Below are 23,906 nucleotides of genomic sequence, written 5' to 3'. Positions count from 1 at the left end.
CTCTGTAAATATAGACTTTATTATTTTATAAATGTTAATTAGTTTTCCCGTGACACGGACCACCAGAGTCTCTACCTACATCTGGGTCCAGTTCTTTCTTCTCCCTGAGCAGTTCGACACATCCAGCTTGTGTCTTTGCTCAGGTTGGCTTCAGAAGGTTTTGGTTCTCCTTTAAAGATCCAAACACCTGAATAGTTCTTGACAGGAAACCTCCGGAGTCTTGGCGTACCTGTTTGCGTCTCCGGCCCAGCGAGGCCAGGAGTCGCCATGCCGTGTGGAAGCATCGCAGCTCGATGACAAACAGCAGGACATTGTAGACGACGCCTTGAAGGGTGAAGGCCAGCAGGAAGCGGCCGACTCCAGGCTCCTCCAGGGAGAAGTAGTTCATCTGGTAGGTGATGTCTGGAGGAAACATGGAGATCAACAGACCATCAGGAGGTTCAACACGGGAACATCTGGGTAATGGAAATGAAGAACACCAAACGATTTGAGAAAACTGGAGGATGACAACAAAATGTGCATCCTAATTGTCATCCAGAGTGTACTCCATTCATCTCCTGATCTCCATCAGCTGGACCAGAAAGACCTCCTTTCATGGAAGAACTTCATCTGTTCAACGTGTTGGGATAGAGAGAGAAAATAAAGTTTTAAGTCTGATAAAACCTGGAACTACAGGAAACATCAGTCAGTCTGAAGGTGAGGCAGCTCCTGCATTCCACTGGTTCCTGGTCTTCTCCATCTCTAGAAGACTGTCCAGATGATGCCAGGTGTTCACGGTTCTAGAGCTACTAGAACAGATTTAAAACCTCTACAGGAGAAACATCTGGTCAGGACTTACTGTATTTTTTGCAGATTTCTTTGGTTATTTCGTTTGGGGTACAGAAGGAGATGAATTCATAGTTCTGGTAGAACTGGCTGAAGGACATCCCCAGGCAGTAGTTAGGGAAGATCAGGAACACCTTGTCCAGCAGCCGAGACAGGTCCTGCAGGTTCAGCTCTGAGGAGGAAGTTAGAAATTCAACAGGAATCAGGATCCTCCTCTCATTCAGAAATAATCAGGAGAACCTTCTCCTTAGAACCTGATCACTCCCTGCTTCCACACAGATACTGCATGTTGTACTACTGAAGACCGACGGTTCTCCAACGCTTCCACACATCAACTCCTCAACTTCTAAAGAACATTTATTTTAAAACACACATGGAGAGTTTAAATATTCAGTTTATCAGAACACCCGCAGCTGCAGCCATCAGAAAACGGACCGTTGGCTGAGATCAAACCGCTCTGTCAGGTGATGGCTTCAGACTGGGGCAGCCGGTTAACCAGTTAACCAGGAAACTGGTTAACTGGTTAATCAGTTAAGTATTAACCAGTTACCAGTGAACCAGTAAACCAGTTAACTAGTTAACCAGTTAACAGTTAACTAGTTAGTCTGTAACCAGTTAACTAGTAACCAGAAAAACAGTAATCAGTTAACTAGTAACCAGTTAGCCAGCAAACCAGTTTTCTAGTAACCAGTTAACCAGTAAACTAGTTAACCAGTAACCCAGTTAACTAGTTAACCAGTAAACCGGTTAACTAGTTAACCAGTTAACCAGTTATCTAGTAACCAGTAATCTGTTAACTAGTAACAACTAACCAGTTAACCAGTAACCAGATAACTAGTAATCAGTTAACCACTAAACCAGTTAACCAGTAAACGAGTTAACTAGTAACCAGTAACCAGTTCCTGCAGTGTAACCTGCTGGAGGTTCTCCCGGGGTTTCTATGGAAACAGACTTCATAGAACATCAGGAGAACATCAGAACCAGTTGAAAGTATTCACAGTACGGGGTGGAACCTGACGGTTCTTTAGGGAGCGTCTCGTGTTCCACCTTTCTAAGGATCAGAACCTCTCATTTCTACTAGAACTTGCTGGATCTGTGTTCTCCTACACCTGAACCCGTCTCACCTGGGATGGTCATGATGGTCACGGCCAGGAAGGTGGCGGTGCCGGAGATCATGTTGAAGATGGTGAGGCGGGTGTAGGCACTGGCCGCCGTGGAGAACAGGAAGCTGAGAAGGTACATGAGCGGAACCACGGCCCAACCGTACAGCAGCAGCAGCAGCAGAACATCCACCAAGTGGTTGTTCTCCACAAACGCTTTCGCTCCGAACGCCTTGAAGACCACCTGAGAGCAGAACCACACTGAGACACGTCACATCTTCAAACAACTGGACGGGTTCCACAGAATGCTCAGGACTAGAGGTTCTAGTGGTAGAGGTTCTAGTGGTAGAGCTCCTAGTGGTAGAAGTTCTCGTGTTAGAGGTTTTACTGGTAGAGGTCCTAGTGTTAGAGGTTCTAGTGGTAGAGCTCCTAGTGGTAGAAGTTCTCGTGTTAGAGGTTCTACTGGTAGAGGTCCTAGTGTTAGAGGTTCTAGTGTTAGAGGTTCTAGTATCAGTGGTTCTAGTGGTAGAGGTCCTAGTGGTAGAGGTTCTAGTGGTAGAGCTCCTAGTGTTAGAGGCTCTAGTGGTAGAGGTTCTAGTGGTAGAGCTCCTAGTGGTAGAAGTTCTCGTGTTAGAGGTTCTACTGGTAGAGGTCCTAGTGTTAGAGGTTCTAATATCAGTGATTCTAGTGGTAGAGGTCCTAGTGGTAGAGGTTTTAGTGGTAGAGCTCCTAGTGTTAGAGGTTCTAGTGGTAGAGGTTCTAGTGGTAGAGCTCCTAGTGGTAGAGGTTCTACTGGTAGAGGTCCTAGTGGTAGAGGTCCTAGTGGTAGAGGTTCTAGTGTTAGAGGTTCTAGTGGTAGAGGTTCTAGTATTAGTGGTTCTAGTGGTAGAGGTTCTAGTGGTAGAGCTCCTAGTGGTAGAGGTTCTAGTGTTAGAGGTTCTACTGGTAGAGGTCCTAGTGTTAGAGGTTCTACTGGTAGAGGTCCTAGTGTTAGAGGTTCTAGTATCAGTGGTTCTAGTACTAGTGGTTCTAGTATCAGTGGGTCTAGTATCAGTGGTTCTAGTGTTAAAGGGTCTAGTGGTAGAGGTCCTAGTGTTAGAGGTTCTAGTCTTCGAGGTTCTACTGGTAGAGGTTCTAGTATTAGTGGTTCTAGTGGTAGAGGTTCTAGTATTAGTGGTTCTAGTGGTAGAGGTTCTAGTGGCAGAGGTTCTAGTGATAGAGATTCTACTGGTAGAGGTCCTAGCGTTAGAGGTTCTAGTATCAGTGGTTCTAGTGTTAGAGGTTCTAGTGGTAGAGGTTCTAGTGGTAGAGGTTCCAGGTTCCAGGTTGGTACTGACCAGCATCAGGAGGCAGGGCAGCAGGAAGTTGACCAGGTCCCACAGCAGGGCGGAGAACCAAAAGTTGGACAGGTAGACGCCGCTCACCTGCTGCACATGTTTGGACTTGATGGAGGATTCAGTAACGAGCAGCAGAGCGAAGGTGCTGGACAGAGACGCCATCCCATACATGAGGTTGATGGCGATGGCGAAGCCGGTCTTACCCCTGGAGAGGAAAAGAAGGAGGAGAACCGCAGAGATGGATGAACATCCTATCATATGTTCTATAGGTTCTACAGGTTCTATATGTTTTACAGGTTCTATAGGTTCTACGTGTTCTCTATGTTCTACGGGTTCTCTATGATCTACAGGTTCTATATGTTCTCTATGATCCACAGGTACAGGTATCAGGTTATTACTGGGGTGCGGTCGGCAGCAAAGAGTCGGAATCTGTGGAACCCTCCAGTCCTTCAGTCATTCTCACTGTGCTGCTTTTACTTCTGATCTTTCTGATCGCTCTTTTAGAACGTCTACCATGTTCTACGTTCCTGCTACTAAAGCAGCTCTTCCTGCACTCACTCGGTCAGCTGGCTCAGAGCCGTCTCTGACAGGTTTCGGGGCATCGGGTAGTTTCCTGTGTGGATGGAGGCGTTGGGTCCAGCCAGGAGCCTGAACAGAGCGTTGTCCAGCAGCATGAGGGCAGTGGCCGGGGTGTGGTAGCCCTCGTTGTTGAAGTACGCCGTCGCTTCTGCAATCTGGCTGCTGCCGCCTCGGAAAGCGGCGCCGACCACACAGCGCTCGTTAAAGCTGCCTCCTTCCTGCTCGGCGTGGGTCAGGACGTAGTCAGGGAGGTCTGGAACAAAGAGGTCCATCAGTACTCAGGTTCACGTTAATGGGAGAAAAAAAGCAAGCTGCACCGCAACACATAGGACAGACCCGGTACTAATAAAACACAAAAAACACAGAACACAGAACCCTAGAACCATAAATAAATAAGATACAATAATAGAAAAAACTAAAATACACACACACGATTACCTCCCTTCTGGGTTAGGGTTAACCACTGACCGCCTGCCAGCAGAGGGCGCTATCAATGTGTCCATCTAGGTATTTAAAGGAGGTCACCTGTCTGATGCAGGTACCATGGGTGGGTCTAACAGAATCTCTACAGACTGATCACTACCACGGGGTCCTGGTCCGTGCCCCCTCTCTTACCCGTGATGTTCTGCAGTTGGCCCAGCTGGGCGGACAGCTGGGAGCTGTAGGCGTCTGCCAGGGCCGAGGCCAGGGGTCCGGCTCCTGGCTGCAGGGCCACCGGGACCCTGGTGGCCCCATAGTGGTGCAGCGCCAGCCTTAGCTCAGGGGCCTTCAGGCTGCTGGGGAAGGAGCGCGCCACAACCAAGGCCACTATAGTGAAGACCAAAGGGACCAGGAACTGGGCCACCATCACCTTCCAGTTCCTCCAGCTGTACAGCGCCCTCTTCAGGAACATGGCGTAGAACTGCTGCAGGTGGAGGCGCACCTAGTGGAGGACAAACAGGAGCTGAAGTCTGAGCACTAGAAGCTAAAGGACCAAGACTTTATCTGTTCTGTCTCACCCCAGTGTTCAGCTTGATGTTGGAGCAGTCCTCTGAGATCAGGGTTCCGCTGTCGGTGAAGTCCGTGACGTCGGTCAGACCGCTGATGCTGCTGGCGTCGTCCGTGGTCCAGTCGTGGGAACGTCTCTCATGCTGGTACTGGAGAGCCGGCAGCTGGATCGCCTGGATGTCCAAACTGGAATCCACCAGCTTCCCCACCCTGAAACCACAAACCAGCCGAGACTTCAGCCAGGTAGCACCATCCATCCATCATCTAGACAGTCCTCTGGAGGAGGAAGGTGCGGGGCCTATCCCAGCTGACTAAGGGTGAAAGTTCACCTGGACAGGTAACAACCTATCACAGGTTCACCTGGACAGGTAACAGTCCATCAGACAATCACACTCACATTCACACCTACAGACAGTTTAGAATCACCAGTTAACCTCAGCATGTTTCTGCACTGTGGGAGGAAGCTGGAGAACCTGGAGAACCCAGCAGGAGAACATGGAGACTCCATGCAGAAAGATCCCAGGAAGGTCAGGACACAAACCGGGGATCTTCTAGCTGTGAGGCGACAGTACTAACCACTGATCCACTGTGCAGCCATTTTAAAAAACACATTTAATTTAAACACCGATGTACTGTGAGGAGAACAGAGGATCTAATTCTGACATTTTTCTTTCCTTCCAGTGAAAACATCCAGTCCTGCTCGTAAACTAAGATATCTGAGGGACTTCAGACCAATTAGAAGTGAAACCAAAGCAGCTGAAGATCAGGTCCAACAATCCTGGAGACCTTCAGTCTGTCCTCCAGACACCTCCTATCTCCTGATGGAGCATAAAAATGTTTAAAGTTCTTAAGGCAGAACAACATGTAAACAACTAAACAGCAACAGCATGGATTTGAATATTTTTGGTCCTCAGATGTTTTCATGTGTTTTCAGCGATAATACTGGGATGAAGAATCACCTACAGCAGCTTTAATGGCAGCAGAGTTACTAACGAGTCGCTTCACTGAAGGATCCTAAATGACCAAATGTTCAAACAGCAGCTTCTAATGGAGTCCTGTTGGAGACCAGAACTCTCTGCTGGTAGCTCCAGTTAGACCTACAGGGAAGCAGGAAGGAGCTGAGATGTTTGAGAATGGAGGAAAACATCTTCAATAAGAGGCTCCACAAATAAAAACTAAACCAGTTCTAGGCTCTAAAAGCATACCGAGGCTTCTACAGTGTTCAGGAACCCACTTTAAAGTCAGTAAAATGCTGTTGTACGACTGAAACCTGCTGTAGAAAACATTTTATAAAGTCTATTTAATCTGGTTCTGATGAAACCTGCTGCACATCACAGAGACTTCATTCCTCACAGCATCAACACCTACCTGAGGAAGACCTCCTCCATGGTGGTGACTGAAGCGCCATAGCTGGTGATGCCCAGCTCGTCCCTGTTCATCTCCAGCTCAGCAAACAGCAGCTCAAACCTGGAACCGATAGGAGAACCAACAGGAGAGTCAACAGGAGAACCAACAGGAGAACCGACAGGAGAGTCAACAGGAGAACCAACAGGAGAACCGACAGGAGAGTCAACAGGAGAACCAACAGGAAAATCAACAGAAGAAACGACAGGAGAACCAACAGAAGAGTCAACAGGAGAACCAACAGCAGAACCGACAGGAGAACCAACAGGAGAACCAACAGAAGAGTCAACAGGAGAACCGACAGAAATTCTTGCTCCAGATATTGTTCAGAAAAAACAGTGACCTTAAAATGCAAAAAGTAAGAAAAAGTAAGAAAAGCTGAAACAAGACTGAGATAAATTTACACTACTGTTCAAAAGTTTAAAATCACTTAGAAATGCCCTTATTGTTGATAGAGAAGCAGTTTTTTCAAATGAAGATAACATGAAATGAATGATGAATCCAGTGTAGACATTGTCAATGTGGTAAATGACTATTCTAGCTGGAAACAGCTGATTTTTAATGGAATATCTCCATAGGGGTACAGAGGAACATTTCCAGCAACCATCACTCCTGTGTTCTAATGCTACATTGTGTTAGCTAATGGTGTTGAAAGGCTCATTGATGATTAGAAAACCTTTGTGCAGTTATGTTAGCACATGGATAAAAGTGGGAGTTTTCATGGAAAACATGGAAATGTCTGGGTGAACCCAAACTTTTGAATGTTGTGTATGTAAACTAGAACAGGGTTAGAACTAGACAGATGGATGATAATTATGGGATATTTCCTGTGTTTTGCTGTTGATGCACTGAGCTGCTGCTGATCTGAACTGATTATAAATGTGTCACATTTGTGTTACTTCATAGTTCCACTGATCCATGTAGGGATCCTCCATAATTACTGGCAGCTTTCAGGCTGTTCAGAGGAACTAGGATCCAGTCCTGGAGCTCAGCGGTGAGTTAACCTTCTAAAGGACACCTGGCTGACTCACCTGCTGGTGCTTTCTTTGGGCAGGATGTAGGAGAGCTCGGCTCCAGCGCTGCTCTCCAGCGTGGCGTTGGGAACATACATGTGGACGAGGCGGGTGATCTCAGACACGTTACAGAGAGCATCTTTAACTATGACCATGTGGTAACCAGCACCTGGAGAGCAGAACAGGCCTGGATGATTATTACAGATGACAGTGATCACCTGAAGGTCCAGGTACGTCACATGAAACCTGCTTCATGACCAGCAGCATCTGATCATCTGCTCCAGAGGTGAACATATTTCACCAGTGTTACAGGGTTCAGATGAAACTGGAGGAATTACAGCAACATGTCTGTAGATCCCCAGTCTTCAGGGCATGGTAATCATAGGAGCTTCAGTAGAAACCAACTGGACTCCTCATGTAGGTTCCTGGAGATGTTCCGCCTTCATCCATGGTTCTTCTTCTGTTCTAACAGACTAATGAGGAGCTCCAGAGTTTATAGTTCCTCCAGCTCATTTGTCTAATGGTCCATTAACCACCAGGACTCACCTGTCTCCAGGTGTGAATGCTGTGAAACCAGGAGGTCCACCAACAACGGCAGCAATCATGGTGGTGGAGCTGCAGTTTACACAATAAGGGATGAGAATCTGTGGAGTGATGTTCCAGTTATGGATGGCTTCCTTCACTGCACTGATCAGGGACTATAGAGGGACTATAAACTCTGGAACTCCTCATTAGTCAGAACAGAAGAAGAACCTTGGATGAAGGTGGAACATTTCCAAGAACCTCCCAGAGGAGTCCAGTTGGTTTCTACTGAAGCTCCTACGGTTCCACCAGCATGTCGTGTTTTGTGTCTGCTGGAGAGGTTGACAGTTAAACTTCTCTCACCGTATTTGTTCTTCAGGAACAGTGGAGAACCGCAGCACTGCAACTCTCCTCCGGCCATGATGGCGATTCGATCTCCCAGCAGGTCGGCCTCGTCCATGAAGTGTGTCGTCAGCAGGATGGTGCGACCTCGTTTCTCTCCCTGCAGAAGGTCCCAGGTGGCCCGTCGGGCCGACGGATCCATGCCTGACGTGGGCTCATCCAACATGACCACCTGCAGAGAAATGAGGTGAGAGGAGGAAGGAGGAGGAAGGAGGAAGAAGGAGGAGGAGGGAGGAAGAAGGAGGAAGGAGGAGGGAGGAGGAAGGAGGAGGAGGAAGGAGGATGAGGAGGAGGAAGGAGGAGGGAGGTGGAAGGAAGAGGAAGGAGGAGGAAGGTGGAAGGAAGAGGAAGGAGGAGGAGGAAGGAGGAGGAAGGAGGAGGAAGAAAGAGGAAGAAGGAGGAAGAAAGGTGGAGGAAGAAGGAGGAAGGAGGAAGAAGGAGGAGAAAGGAGGACGAGGAGGAGGAAGAAGGAGGAGGAAGGAGGAAGGAGGATGAAGGAGGAGGAAGAAGGAGGATGAGGAAGAGGAAGGAGGAAGGAAGAGGAAGGAGGAGAAAGGAGGATGAGGAGGAGGAAGGAGGAGGATGAAGAAGGAAGTAGGAGGAGGAGGAAGGAGGATGAGGAGGAGGAAGGAGGAAGGAGGAGGATAAAGGAGGAGGTAGGAGGAGGAAGGAGGAGGAGGAAGAAGGAGGAAGGAGGAAGGAGGAGAAGGTAGGAGGAAGGAGGAGGAAGGAGGAGGAGGAAGGAGGAGGAAGGAGGAGGAAGGAGGAAGAAGGAGGAAGGAGGAGAAGGTAGAAGGAAGGACGAGGAGGAAGGAGGAGGAAGAAGGAGGAAGGAGAAAGGAGGAGAAGGTAGGAGGAAGGAGGAGGGAGGAGGAGGAAGGAGGAGGAGGAAGGAGGAGGAAGAAGGAAGACGGAGGAAGGAGGAAGACGAAGGAGGAAGGAGGAGGAAGGAGGAAGGAGGAAGGAGGAGGGAGGAGGAAGAAGGAGGAGGAAGGAGGATGAGAAAGAGGAACGAGGAGGTAGGAGGAGGAGGAATTAGGAGGAGGAAGGAGCAGGAGGAAGGAGGTAGGAGAGGAAGGAGGAGGAAGGAGGAGGGAGGAGGAAGAAGGAGGAAGGAGGAGAAACGAGGATGAGGAGGAGGAAGGAGGAGGATGAAGGAGGAAGTAGGAGGAGGAGGAAGGAGGAGGAGGAAGGAGGAAGGAGGAAGAAGGAAGGAGGTAGGAGAGGAAGGAGGAGGGAGGAAGGAGGAGAAAGGAGGAGGTAGGAGGAGGATGAAGGAGGAGGAAGAAGGAGGAAGGAGGAGAAGGTAGAAGGAAGGAGGAGGAGGAAGGAGGAGGAAGGAGGAGGAGGGAGGAGGAAGGAGGAAGGAGAAGGAAGGAGGAGGAAGCTGCTGACCTTGGAGTCTCCGATGAGGGCGATGCCGATAGAAAGCTTCCTCCTCATGCCACCGGACAGCGTCTTGGACCGAGCCCGGCGCTTGTCCTCCAGATTCAGGATCCGGATGATCCGGTCCACCTCATCTGGAATCTTGTCTTTGGAGAATCCTTTGAGCTGGAGAGGAGACAGAAGATCACAGTAAGAGGAGACACATCCCATCATCATCTACAGCATCAGGTCATACAAACATCTGAGCAGAGCCTGAAGGAGCCTGCTGCTGGTTTTTCAAACCTTTAGAGTTTATTCAGTGGAAAAATGAATCCTGCTACCAAAAGAAACCTGGTAATAAAAGACTGTAAATAAATAAAATTCGATGAATTAAAGACTGGATGAACACGGTTCAAACTAAGATCCTTCTGTGGGTCTAAAACACCATTTGAACTACCAGTGATTCTGTCCTTTATTGTTTTAAACAGTTTAATATGAGATGATGCAAAGCGGGGCTACACAGTGGCGTAGTGGTTAGCACTTTCTCCTTGCAGCGAGAAGGTCCCTGGTTCGCGTCCCGGCTTTCCCGGGATCTTTCTGCATGGAGTTTGCATGTTCTCCCTGTGCATGCGTGGGTTTTCTCCGGGTACTCCGGCTTCCTCCCACAGTCCAAAAATATGCTGAGGTTAATTGATTACTCTAAATTGCGTCGGTGTGAATGTGTGAGTGCTTGTTTGTCTATAGTGTGAGTGCTTGTTTGTCTATATATGTAGCCCTGCGACAGACTGGTGACCTGTCTAGGGTGTCCCCTGCCTTCGCCCGAGTCAGCTGGGATAGGCTCCAGCCGCCCCCCAGCCGCCCCCCAGCCCCCCCCCGCGACCCTAGTGAGGATGAAGCGGTGTATAGATAATGGATGGATGGATGATGCAAAGCTGTCCTCATCATCTAAAGCTGCTGTGTTCTGTCTGCTGTGTCTTCCTGTTTACCTGTGCGTAGAACAGCAGGTGTTCCCTCACGGTCAGGTTGTCAAACAACACATCGTGCTGAGGACAGAGGCCCAGGCTGCGTCGGATCAGGTTCATGTCCTGACAGATGTCGTAGCCACTGATGTAGGCCCGGCCGCTGCTGGGAGGAAACAAACCTGGACAGGAACCAGGACAGTTAGAGTCATTTAACGGGAGCTGGTCCCTTCCAGGTGTGTTCAGGTGTTCAGTCACCTGTCAGCATGGACAGCGTCGTGGTCTTTCCTGCTCCGTTGTGTCCCAGAACCACCGTGATCTGTCCTTCAAACATGTTCAGGGTCAGGTCTCGCACCGCCTGCCGGGTTTTGTTGCCCACTTTGAATTCCTGTCAAAAAAAAACAGGTGTTTAAATGCACGACACGAGGAATCCTGTAGGGGGTGGTAGTACTGCAGAGTACTGCCGTGGGGGCGGCAGTACTACAGAGTACTGCAGAGGAACCCTGAGGAGCTCCAGATGGTTCCTGTTGTTCTGCTGACCTTAGACAGATGTTTGATCTTTATCCCGGAAACGAGGCCAGCCGGCTCCTCCTCGATGAACTCTCCTTTCAGAGCCTTCTCGGCGTCCTCCTCTTCCTCCTTCTCGCTGACCAGAGCCATGCGAGGGCTGCTGCACCAGTACGAAGGCTGCAGATCAGGGAGAGGAATCAGAAGAACATGAAGGAGCTGCACATGAAACATCCGAACGGACGCTGGGATGAACCAGGAAGCAGAAGAACCGATCATTCACTAAAAACTAGACAGAGAACAGTCGATGTACCATCGTTAAGCAGCATCAGTCCGAACCAACATCTATCCTCCTGACCTCCTGGACTGACATCAGTGTGTTTTTGTGTCAGTGGTTGTGTAACGTCACGCCATAATGTTGTCATAAAGATAAACTTTATTTTCTTTGGCACTTCCTGTTATTCTAACAGCTGAGCCTGAAGACTTCCTCTGGACCTGGATCTGGACCTGGATCTAGACCTGGACCTGGACCTGGACCTGGACCTGGACCCGGACCCGGACCTGGACCCGGACCTGGACCTGGACCTTTCAGAGCTGTGAGTCATGAACCATTCGCCTCTTTAAACCTGTTCTGGTTCAACACGTGTTCACTGGAGAGAAGTTACTGTGGAATCATGAAAACATTAAATAAAATATGTTCTGGAATCAGTTCAGAGATAAAACACGGTTTGAAACGTGGTTCTGGTCACCAGCCTGAGGAAACACTTGATCTGCTAATGAAGTTTGTTCTCTGAAACAGAGCGATGGTTTGACAGATTCTAGTTCTACTGCGTGGCATCTTCAGGAAGGTCTGGAGGAGTTAGTTTACAGCGTACCAACACAAAGAAGTATGCCGGCAGAGGCACTCCGTACTCTCCAGGGAAGACAGCCTCCATGTACCAGGCCACCAGTCCGTAGAGCAGCGAGTCCAACAGCAGCAGACCCAGAACCTGAGCCAGAGAGAAGTCATCGTCCACCGTCACCGAGTCGAACAGGTTGGACCACTGGATCCCGGCTCCTAAAGGACAGAGGAACCTCCATGAAGCACCACTCAACACCAACACACAACAACGAGAGAAACCCGGCCTCCGGACCTTTTCCTTCGAACATCCCGATGAGCTGAGCGCCCATGGCCATGGCCACGTTGGAGATGAGGCAGGCGGAGGTCTTCTGGGCGTGGCTCAGCTGGTCGTAGCGAGGCCACAGGAACAGGTACGGCAGGTAGCTCAGGAAGTAGATGAAGCCGCCCGCTGCTGCCGCCACATTGGCTGAAGACAGACAAGAAATGATGAGACTCACGACTTTAAGAAGCTTCAAAGAACAGCAGGTTGGACGAAGACAAATGAGGGAGTTCTGCAGGTGACCGTTTCCTGGATGGCTGAGTGGAGGAACAAAGCTGAGAGATGGAAGACTTTCAGGTTATTTAGCATGATGATGAAGATCCTGCAGACAACATGACTCTGAGCAGCTTCAAACATTAATTAATCCACTATTAGTTAATAAGAAGGGAGGAAGGGAGGAGGAAAGAGGAAAACAAAACAGCTCAGAGATCCGTTCTGCTGTTTTCATCTCCTCCATCGTCCATCTGTGGAACCCAGTTAACCCTTTGATGCATAACCTGGGTCAAAAGTGACCCAAATCCAATGGAAAATGGGTATCTCCTCATGTGGTCTACGCATCAAAGGGTTACGACATAATGACGTCTTTGTGTTCCAGCAGCTTCATATTCAGAATCACAGACGAAACGTTTCTCAAGCTCATTCAGTGGTTTTAGTCAAATACTATCATCAGTTATTATTCATGGACCAGAGACAGGAAGAGGTGATTCAACAGGAAAACAGAAATACCATCTGATGAACAAAAAAAGGAGGTTTAAAGTGTTTTTTCTCCACTCAGTGCTGCTGGACAGGAGGCTGAATCAGAATCTAATGACTGGCGCTGAAGAACAACAGAAACCACAGACTGGCTGCTAAATGTTAGAAAAAAGGAAGCATCTGGAATCTGAGCTTCTGTTTCTGTGGACGGCTGGGTCCAGTAAGAAGCTCTGAATGAAGGGAGAAGTTCACTGAGTTTCCTTCATCGGGTCGTCCAGCTTCAGAGTCCTGAACTGAGTGATTTCCTTTAAACTGAACAGAGCATCTCTTCTGGCTCCAGACAGCTCAGACTGACTAAAGCAGTCTTTGGTGAGCAGCAGGTGAGCGTTCAGAGCCTCATACCCGGCAGGTGAACGTTCAGAGCCTCGCACCTGGTCGTCTACAAACAGCTGTCTCATTTCTGCATCTTTCACTGAAACAAACAAACATCAGAAAACTTCGACCTGCATCTCAGAAATGAGCTGCTGGAAAACATCTCAACCACAAACCTCCAGGGCAGACCCAGAAACCAGACCCACCTCTGGAGAAGAAGGCACTGATCATGAAGCTGAAGTTGATGGTGGCGACAGTGAAGACGAGCAGGAAGACGAAGACCAGCGTGGGGTCACTGTAGGTCAGCACTGCTCCGTTAGGACTCACCTGGAGCACAGGACACAGTTAGAACCTCTGGATGGAGAACTCATACAGAGGGCTTCTGGTCAGGGTTTTAGACTGGTTTTGGACTTGGTTTTAGACTCATTCCAGACTGGTTTTGGGTTTGTTTTGGACTGGTTTTAGACTGGCTTTGAGTTTGTCTTGGACTGGTTTTGGGTTTGTTTTGGACTGGTTTTAGACTGGCTTTGGGTTTGTCTTGGACTGGTTTTGGGTTTGTTTTGGACTGATTTTAGACTGTTTTTGGGTTTGTCTTGGACTGGTTTTGGGTTTGTTTTGGACTGGTTTTAGACTGGCTTTGGATTTGTCTTGGACTGGTTTTGGGTTTGTTTTGGACTGGTTTTGGGTTTGTTTTGGACTGGTTTTAGACTGGCTTTGGGTTTGTCTTGGACTGGTTTTGGGTTTGTTTTAGACTGGCTTTGGGTTTGTCTTGGACTGGTTTTGGGTTTGTTTTAGACTGGCTTTGGGTTTGTCTTGGACTGGTTTTGGGTTTGTTTTGGACTGGTTTTAGACTGGCTTTGGGTTTGTCTTGGACTGGTTTTGGATGTGTCTTGGGCTGGTTTGGGGTTTGTCTTGGACTGGTTTTGGGTTTGTCTTGGATTGGTTTTGGACTGGTTTTGGACTGGTTTGGGGTTTGTCTTGGGCTGGTTTGGGGTTTGTCTTGGACTGGTTTTAGACTGGTTTTAGACTGGTTTTGGGTTTGTCTTGGACTGGTTTGGGTTTGTCTTGGACTGGTTTTAGACTGGTTTGGGGTTTGTCTTGGGCTGGTTTGGGGTTTGTCTTGGACTGGTTTTAGACTGGTTTTAGACTGGTTTTGGGTTTGTCTTGGACTGGTTTGTGTTTGTCTTGGACTGGTTTTAGACTGGTTTTGGGTTTGTCTTGGACTGGTTTTTGGTTTGTCTTGGATTGGTTTTGGACTGGTTTGGGGTGTGTCGTGGACTGGTTATGGACTGGTTTGGGGTTTGTTTTGGACTGGTTTTGCATGTGTCTTGGACTGGTTTTGGGCTAGCTTTGGGCTGTTTTGGACTGGTTTTGGGTTTGTCTTGGACTGGTTTGGGTTTGACTTGGACTGATTTGGGGTGTGTCTTGGACTGGTTTTGGACTGGTTTGGGGTTTGTTTTGGACTGGTTTTGCGTGTGTCTTGGACTGGTTTTGGACTATATAATAAGTGAACTCATCCTGTGGTCCAGGACTGGGAGAAACTATCCAATGTTAACGGCTGATTTTTAGACGAGGACGACAGTCATTTGCTGACTGATAAAATGCTTCACTTGGTTCTGGATTAAAGAATGGTCCACCACTGGAACGAGGTCTGAAGACAACAACTGACTCACCCGAATGCAGAGCAGCAGAGTCACGAAGAAGACTGAGATGGAGAGGAAGAGGAAGAACATGAGGAACCAGGCGCTCCAGTGAAGCCAGTTGCTGAGACCCATCATCCTCATATACTCCTGAGAAGAGGTGAAGGATCAGTGGGACAGCGTCATCACCGTCAACTCATACTGAGGCTCAGAGACCAACCTTGAGCTTCCTCTCCTTCTCCTGCACCACAGCTCGTGCGATATTCAGGGAGGTGTAGGTGAAGCTGAGCACCAGCAGCAGGGGCAGCTGGTTCTGGATGGCCAGGATGAAGACGTCGGAGATGAAGGCGGGGTAAGGAAACCGGGACAGAACCACTCTGGTCCGTTGCAGTAGAGAACCAGCAGCAGTTCTGTTGTATGAATGCATGATAGCTCGGTCCACGGCATGCTGCACGGTAAGGAAGCCCTCTCTGAAATAACCTGAGGGAAGACGCACATTATTAAAGAGGAAATGGAGACAGCACGAATAAACCATCACCCACCTGGAAGAAGCGAGTCACGGACACCTATACATGACCTGTTCCTCCAGAAACCCTTAAGGAACCCCCCAGGAACCTCCCAGAAACCTCCCAAACCTCCCAGGAACCTCCCAGAAACCTCCAAAACCTCCCAGAAACCTCCCAGAAACCTCTAACACTGCCCAGAAACCTTCCAGAAACCTCCCAAAAACCTCCCAATAACCTCCCAGAAACCTCCCAAAAACCTCCCAATAACCTCCCAGAAACCTCCCAAAAACCTCCCAGTAACCTCCCAGAAACCTGCAAAACCTCCCAGTAACCTTCCAGAAACCTCCAAAACCTCCCAATAACCTCCCAGAAACCTCCAAAACCTCTCAGAAACTTCCCAAAACCTCCCAGAAACCTCTAACACCTCCCAGAAACCTTCCAGAAACCTCCCAAAAACCTCCCAGAAACCTCCAAAACCTCCCAGAAACCTCCAAAACCTCCCAGAAACCTCCCCAAAACCTCCCAGAAACCTCCCAGGAACCTTCCAGAAACCTCCCAGGCACCTTCCAGAAACCTCCAAAACCTCCCAGAAACTTCCCCAAAACCTCACAGGAACCTCCCAGAAACCTCCCAGGAACCATCCAGAAACAGGACTTGGTTTTGGACTGGTTTTGGACTGGTTTTGGACCGGTTTTGGACTTACTTTTAGACTGGTTTTGGACTTGGTTTTGGACCAGTTTTGGACCGTTTCTGGGCTGGTTTTGGGCCAGTTTTGGACTTGCTTTGGCTCAGTTTTGGCCCAGTTTTGGACTGGGTTTGGCTCAGTTTTGGCCCAGTTTTGGACTGGTTTTGGCCCAGTTTTGGACTTGGTTTGGCTCAGTTTTGGCCCAGTTTTGGACTGGTTTTGGCCCAGTTTTGGACTTGGTTTTAGACTGAAGCTCGACTACATCTCTGGCAGCCCCTGACAGAGTGTCATTCTAATAAATCTGGGCCATAAACGGCCCTCAGATGATGTGAAGGCCCGCGGCATCCTGCCAACAGCCGACAACACCGATAGAGACGGGGATGCAGTTGCCATGGAAACAGCGTGAAGAGAGCCAAAACCTAAAATAATCCTCCAGACGGCCGGCATCACTAACCCAGTAAAACTGTGATCTGAACTCCAGACCTGTGAAAGATCCTCACCAGGTGTGCCGCCCTCGTTGTCCTTCTGTTCCCTCGGACCGGGCAGCTGGAACAGTGGGAACAGACTGAGCGTGTGCCAGTCCAGGTCACTGTTCGGGTTCAGCTCCGACTTCTCCCTCTGCGGCGCGTTACGAGGGGTGAAGGTGAACCGCAGACGGTAACTCACCTGGACAGAAGGACCAATGAGAGGACAGCATCAGTTCATGAGTCATTCCAGAGCTGGAGGACATTCTATGTCCAATAATCCATGTAGAAAATCCTAAAACATGCAGTAGTTTTTTTTTCATTGATGTCTCTGTAATTGTGGAAAAAATTTTTTAATCAACATAATATTTTAAATAATAATTATAATAATTATTATGATGGAACGTGTCCCACAACATGTTAGCAGAACCTGTTGATGATATTTTTGTCATTTCCATCATCCAACAGTTGTCCTAAAGAATGTGTAGAGCAAAGCTATGTCCTCTCTTCTATTTTTCATCTTTCCATCCCATTGTCAGCCTTGATTGAATGTCTCCCTCTACCTCATATTATCAGGATCAGACTAATTCTTTGGACTGTTTTCCATCAGTCAGTTTGTCCTCTTGGTCAGCAGTAACAGCAGCTAAATATCTAGCTTCTACTGCTGAGAAAAAGATCACATTAGCATGGATTAGCAACCCTGTTACTGTGATTAGAGTAGGGTTAGCAAACAACACAGAAAACATGGAATAAAAATGCTACCATTGATGTGGAAGCTGAGCCAATCAAGCCTTTGATAGTTTATTACCTATTACTGATGAATATGGAGCAGAAAACTGTAAAAGAGAAGGCTGATTTTTAAAATGTCCTTCAGTTCTGGACTGACCCTCATGCATACTGAGTCAGTTTTCACCTTTCCCACCGTCCTTGGACATCATTCCATCAGGTGGAGCTTAAAATTGGCATATTTCATTAAAATCACTTTATTCTACACGTCTCAGTTTAGATTCTGTACAACAAACTGTTTGTACCAAACGTCGTAAAAACTGCAACCAACAGTGTTGTGATTAAAGTTGAGGAAATTTTCAGCTGAACTGCAGGCAGTGTTTCCTCAGAGCAGATAAGAGGCGAGTGGAGAAATAAATGGAACAAAGGAAGCAGTAAAATATGTCCAGCATGTAGAGTCAGTTAAATAAACGACGAAACTGATTCAGCTTTCTCAGTTTTTATGCATTACAGTTTGTTGAGGAGAACAAAAGAGGTTTTTGTTGGTTCTGTTTCCAGAAATGAGGAAAATGTGACTAAAAATGTGAAAGATACTTCTAAACTTCTCGTGGTTCTGAGGGTGAAACAATTCCTACTTTCTACATTCTTATTTTCTATATTTCTATTTTCTGAGCAGGAGAACGAATAAAAACTCAGAGAAAGGAAGCGCTGATGGAAGGAAAGGAACGAATGGTTTAGTGGTTTGGTTTATTACTGAGCAGAAACGTGGTTAAAAACATGATTCGATCTAAAACACGTCTCCCTGCTGCTGGAGTCGATAAAACCGACTCTTTGTTTCCCTGAAGGATCCAACTGTCTGACCTGAATCTCTGCTTCCTTCAGCCTCCATTCTCACTCAGACAAACCTGTTGGTTCACATTTTCCTTCTAGTCAAACCTCGACTGTAAACAAGTGAACCAGCAGCAGTCAGGACACCGCTGAGCCTGGATGTCTGCTAAAGATGGAACGGAGTCTCCAGGTGTGTTTGTTACCTGTAGAGGCAGGGGTTCATCGTCGTGGCTGAAGGGATGCTGGAACACCACGGCAGCTAGCAGCTTCCCTGACCGAGGGTCGGTCCTCACGTAGTTCTCAAACTGTTCCTCGGTCTCAAAGCCTCGAACTGCAACACAAACCAAGAGACGATGTTAGCAGAGGGTTCATCGACGCTAGCGGAGGTTAGCGGAGGATTCAACCTCACCGCTGTTCACCACCAACATTAACACAAACAAACACAAACAAACACAAACGAGGAAACGGAGAACTGAAGACACTAAGAGACGCTGTGAGGCCGAAAAGTAAACATCAGATAAACATCAGATAAATAACAGATAAAGATCCGGTTTCTCCTCGGCATCGGTTAAATTAGTTCCCTGGATTTGGTTCCTTCTATCAGGAACACATGAAGGTATTCTGAGCAGCTCCAGGGTTAAATCTGGGTCACACTCCCAGAACAAACAGAATGAAGCAACCAGCAGCCGGTTCAAACGTTCACCACCAGGACCTTCAAACAATCTGGAAAAATAAGTGACTCAGAAATGTCTCGACTTTAGGGTTTGGGAGGAACATAAACATGTTTTTATGTCAGTCCAGAGTCTTCTGGGACCATAAACGTGTTCTGGTGTTTCTAGGACACGTCCTGATTACAGAGGTCACGTTCTCAAGCTCCACAAACACAAACCGCCATAAAGAACAGAACAAACAGATTAAAGTTTTACTGACAGATAAAGTCTGTGTGAAGGAAGGAAAGTCCTCTGATCGAGCCCCTCCGTGTCAGAAATGATCTCTAACCAGAAGGACTTAATGAAGTTCAACATCAGCTTCAGGTTCTAACGCAGCAAACTGCAGATATTAAAGATCTGTTCAGGTTTCATCTTCAAAACCAAGATCATCATTATTTATTATTATATTATCATGATTGTATAGTCTCATTAATCAGTTACAGACTTTTTAACGTACTCTAAAATTTAAACACAGCGAATGAGCTTCAGCTGACTGGAGGTCTGAGATGTTCATGGACCTGCTCTGGAGCTGGGAAAACCCTGATGTTCAGACTCTCCTGGTCACCATAAGGACTGAACGTACATGAAGGAGATTCATCTGTGCACACCAACACTGAAAGACTGCAGAAGAAAAGAGTTGCAGTTAAACCGAGGCAGTAATGAGCTTCTACTGGAGCTTCAGCAGTTTAGATGATCATCTAAAGATCCTTCAAACAGTCACCAAGCTGAAACGGTCCAACCTCAAATCCACGACAGAAGAAACAGGATCTAAGCTGATCAATAATCAGCTGGAAAGACTGAACACGCATGAAGAAATCTACTGAACACACATGAAGAAACCTACTGAAGTGAACATACATGACATCAGTGATAATGGAGAATCTCTGGTCCAGCTGACAGACGTCTTTAAACTAATCCGTCCTCTGGTTAAACATTTTCATATTTCAGACGTTAACAGATCAAAGGTGACCCTTCAGATTCTTCAACACCAGCAGAGATCTGACCAGACGTTCCTCAAAACACTTTAAAAACAAACTCCTCCAACATCAACCATTAAACTCCAGTAACAGTCCAACTAATCGAACACAGGGCTGCTCAGTGAATGCCTCCATCAGCGACTAGAACACCGTTTACTGCGACTAGAAAACCGTTTACTGCGACTAGAAAACCGTTTACTGCGACTAGAACACCGTTTACTGCGACTAGAACACCGTTTACTGCGACTAGAACACCGTTTACTGCGACTAGAACACCGTTTACTGCGACTAGAACACCGTTTACTGCAGGTTTCTGTTCACCTGTCGGAGCTAAACCTCCCCCAACACTGACTCCAGGTAAATTATTCATGAAGAGCTGAGCTGAGTAAAAGACACATATCCATTTACCTGCAGACTCACATTTAGATCCTGAAACAGGATTAAACCAGGTGTGTGAGAGGTAAACATGAGGAGTTTTCTGCTCCTCAGGTGTTCTAATCTCCAGCTGATCCAGGTTTGGTGGGTGCGGCCCTCAGGAGGACCATTTCTGGAGGAACCAGTTTTCCCAGATCTGTTTGTTTTTCTGGACTAATAACAGCTCGTCTGCCAACGTTTTGTCAGAAGTGTCCAGCAAACACTAAAATGAAGAGGGTATCAACAACAGTCCAACATCTGAGCCATGAAGACCCACCAGAATCAGGAGGACGAAGACCAGCATGGCTTCATGGAGCCTCCGTTTCTCCTCCACCATCAGAAACATTCCAGTTTATATAAAAACAGCTAGAACATCTCAACTAGCTCCAGAGAACACTTTCTGTACAGAACGGTTCTTCATTCATTCTTAAATGAACCTCCAAAAGTACCATCAAAGCACCAAACGGTTCCTTCAGACAGAACCTACAGCAATTCAAGACCTTCAGCAAAGTGATGTTCTTCAAGAAAACACTTCAGGTTCTACTCTGACAGCAGCTTTATTATTAAATCCTGCAGCTTTTCTGCTTCCTTCCATTAGAACTCTTTAAATATTTTGAGTTCTGGACAGAACCACGTGTTTGAAGATGTTTAATGAATGGAGTTAACTTCAGGAGAAGTTGTGATGCTAAGCTAACAGCCTGAAGGTCACCAGAGTGGAGCTGGACAGCAGATAAACACACTGAGATGTTGAACTATTCCTTCAGAAAAACATAAAAAACACAAATCTGTGTGAAGATGGACACTTCAAAAATCTAAAAAGTTCTTGTGTAAATGCCTCTGAGGAACCTTCATCTCTGGACGTCTGACCTCCTCTGACCCACCTGAGGACAGGTAGAGGCTGCTCCGGACGTCCTCGGCCACCTGACGGACCACGCTGGAGTTCCCAGGAACGTAGGCCAGCTGGAGATGCTGGACCTCCAGCATCAACGGCAGCCGGTCCACGGCGTAGCTGTCGAAGAAGGTGGCGTTGGGGAAGTCTTTAGAGGAGACCTTCTGACGCAGAACGATGAGGATGCCGGAGAAGAGCAGTGGCAGCAGGATCTCCACCAGAGTGACCAGGATCTGACGTTTCTGGAGGACAGAGAAGGTTGAGAAGCAGTCAGAGAAACATTCTGTTACTGAGGGTTAAACACAGACAGCAGCAGGTCGGTACTGAGAATAAACAACCACAATAAAAATTAAATAAACTCCCTGCAAGTCCTCCAAAAGACAAAATCACAAAAGACGGTGAAGACGGTTTATAGATGAGATGATCTGAGATGTTCCTGTGAATCCTGCTGCTTTCTGTTTAAAATGATCCGAGCTGCTGAAGCGTCCGTCATCTTCTCATTTTCACTGAACGTATAAAACGGTCAACAGAAGACAGAAACGTGCTGCAGGAATGAGGAACGCCTGGAGGATGGAACACCAGAGCAGATACCTGGATGCTCCTGAAGTCTCAGAGCTCTGGAAGCATTTCTAACCTGCAGCTAAAGAACAACCTCTCCTTCAAACGTTCTGCTGTGGAACCGAGGTCTGAGGCTGGACTTCTTCTGAACCGAGATGTTCCTCAGGAAGCTGAATAAAGTAGAAGTCATGACGGATGAAGAGACTCAGACCTAAAGTTCTTCATGACTTCCTGCTGATCTGTGAGGAGCCTTCTGAACCTTCTACTGGACACTGACCAGGTTCTCCTGAGGTTCTGATGGATGCTGCTCAGTTCACTTTGATTTAAATGTGTTTCGATTCATAAACAGAACTTCAGGTTCTGGTTTGAGTCGAACACTCAGCCGTGTCCAAGGATTTATGGTTCTGCAACGTTCTGCTGTTTAATTGAAGCCTCTGGAGTCATTCCGTCTTCATTCCAGAGCTTCTTCTGGCTCTAATCAGCAGCTCCAGCCGGTTCTTTGTGATGTTCTCCTGCTGTTAGAGGACATCAGGAAACGTAAATCTATCAGAGCTCAACTGGAAATACGACAACAAGTTCTCCAAGTTTGTGACAGAACCGAGAAAAAAGAAGAACCAGAAGCAGGAGAGAAGCTTCCATTAGCAGGTCCTGATGTTCAGAAGAGACCACATTTAATGAAACCTTCAGGACTTCACGTCATGGAGCCTCCAGACAGAGAGAGATGAACAAACAGGCAGCTTTATTTCTCCACAGCGTTGAGAAACCTCTGCTGATACTAAAACTATTCAGAACAGAACGTTCTGACATGAAGCTGGAAAACATCTCAGTCTTCTGTAAAGGAGAACATGAAGCTGTTGATAGCTGCTGCTCCACACAAAGAAACCTCAGACTGGAATGTTTCTGCTCACATGATCGATTTCACAACTATTCCAAACATTACAGAGACTTCCTCCTTATCAGGACCACCTGGAGACAGAAGAGAAGACAAACATCTGGACCTGGACCAATCAGGACAACAAACATCTGGACCTGGACCAATCAGGACAACAAACATCTGGACCTATCAGGATGACCAGGACAACAAACATCTGGACCTGGACCGTCTTTATGAGGCCTGTTGAGGAGAACTGGACGTTATTTAACCTGAATCCTGCTGAACTCACCTGCTGCAGGTAGTTCTTCCACAGCAAGAGTCCAAACTGTCTGATAACGGCCATGGTAACCAGCAGCTGATCCTGAAACATGTTAAAAACATGTTAAAAACACATTAAAACATGTTAAAACACGTTAAAAACACGTTAAAAACATCGTCACCTTCAGGTCAAACACGTTCCTCAGCTTCTATCCAGCATTAAGAGCAGAAAACATAAAGGAGAAGTGAAATCAGCAGCAGATGATTATCAGATGTCTGAGTTCATCTGGAAATGGAACAAAGTTTAACAGCTGCTATAAAAACTAAAACAGTTCCTGGATCAGATAAATGAGACAGAAAACATCCAGAAGTAATCAGAGGATCAATAACAATCTGATTCATATTTAGAATCAATACCAGACTGATTTTTCTCTCCAGCCTCCATTTCTTAGCATGATCAGGCAGGAATAAACAATACTGAATGCGCTCTACACCGCCGCCTCTGATTGGTCCAGCTCGGCTTTCCGCCGTCCTGATTGGACGATCCAGCTGTCAGTCATACCCCGAGCAGTCTAACGAATGCTAATGATGGATCTGAGGGACGGAGCTGGAAAACCGAATATTCTGCCCGGACCGACCCGGTAAATGTCCAGTAAATGTCCGGTAAATGTCCGGTAAATGTCGGTGTGTCGGTACTACCTCCACCGGAGAGACTTTAGCTACAGAAACGGGAGGATTTACCTGTAACTAGAAGGCTTCGGTGCCGGAACTTCCTCCCGTCGAGCTGATCTTCTGGTTGTTTTTTAGTGAAATAAAACCATCTCCAGATGTTCCTCCTCTTCCTCCGGGTTCAGGACGGACGGCCCGGTACCGGAGCTGCTCCTCGGTGAGCTGCCGTTAAGGATCCGGATCTGAATCAGCGTCAACACAACACGTCACGTGGTCCGGGTCACATGATCGCCGCATCTGGACGCACCGGAAGCTACCTGGACAGGTGACCGGTGGTTTATCCGGTTATAAATAAGTATTAATATATAATTTAAACATTATTCGGTCACTAACAATAAATTCTGATTAAAAACTGAGTTCAGAAACACAGAAGAGAAAATTAGCTGGTTTATATCCACAGAATAAAATAAAATAATGAAATAA

At 47.3% G+C, this 23,906-nt stretch overlaps 1 protein-coding gene across 2 annotated transcripts in view; it reads right to left on the bottom strand.

Annotated features, from left to right (window-relative positions):
* Positions 1–23,689, bottom strand: part of abca3b (ATP-binding cassette, sub-family A (ABC1), member 3b) — a 29,105-nt gene extending 5,416 nt beyond the window's left edge. Inside the window, exons 1-25 of one of the 2 annotated variants that reach the window (XM_035947580.2) lie at positions 23,496–23,689; positions 22,937–22,963; positions 22,786–22,857; positions 21,057–21,306; positions 18,278–18,405; positions 16,557–16,722; positions 15,086–15,345; positions 14,899–15,015; positions 13,432–13,552; positions 12,134–12,307; positions 11,876–12,057; positions 11,034–11,180; positions 10,752–10,881; positions 10,521–10,675; positions 9,565–9,720; positions 8,131–8,341; positions 7,264–7,414; positions 6,197–6,295; positions 4,840–5,038; positions 4,457–4,763; positions 3,821–4,094; positions 3,263–3,467; positions 1,950–2,169; positions 839–997; positions 230–402 (exon numbers count right to left, since the gene is read on the bottom strand). In XM_035947580.2, coding sequence (XP_035803473.2) covers positions 230–402; positions 839–997; positions 1,950–2,169; positions 3,263–3,467; positions 3,821–4,094; positions 4,457–4,763; positions 4,840–5,038; positions 6,197–6,295; positions 7,264–7,414; positions 8,131–8,341; positions 9,565–9,720; positions 10,521–10,675; positions 10,752–10,881; positions 11,034–11,180; positions 11,876–12,057; positions 12,134–12,307; positions 13,432–13,552; positions 14,899–15,015; positions 15,086–15,345; positions 16,557–16,722; positions 18,278–18,405; positions 21,057–21,306; positions 22,786–22,839 — 4,038 coding nt within the window. In that variant the 5' untranslated portion in view covers positions 22,840–22,857; positions 22,937–22,963; positions 23,496–23,689. The remainder of the gene's footprint in view (positions 1–229; positions 403–838; positions 998–1,949; positions 2,170–3,262; positions 3,468–3,820; positions 4,095–4,456; positions 4,764–4,839; positions 5,039–6,196; positions 6,296–7,263; positions 7,415–8,130; positions 8,342–9,564; positions 9,721–10,520; positions 10,676–10,751; positions 10,882–11,033; positions 11,181–11,875; positions 12,058–12,133; positions 12,308–13,431; positions 13,553–14,898; positions 15,016–15,085; positions 15,346–16,556; positions 16,723–18,277; positions 18,406–21,056; positions 21,307–22,785; positions 22,858–22,936; positions 22,964–23,495) is intronic. The other variant, XM_023268977.3, reaches the window with a different exon arrangement.
* Between the last annotated feature and the right edge of the window lie 217 nt (positions 23,690–23,906).

Source organism: Amphiprion ocellaris, chromosome 19 (assembly GCF_022539595.1).
Source record: "Amphiprion ocellaris isolate individual 3 ecotype Okinawa chromosome 19, ASM2253959v1, whole genome shotgun sequence".
In the NCBI taxonomy this organism is placed as follows: Eukaryota; Metazoa; Chordata; class Actinopteri; family Pomacentridae; genus Amphiprion; species Amphiprion ocellaris.
This window is presented reverse-complemented; position numbering and strand designations above follow the sequence as displayed.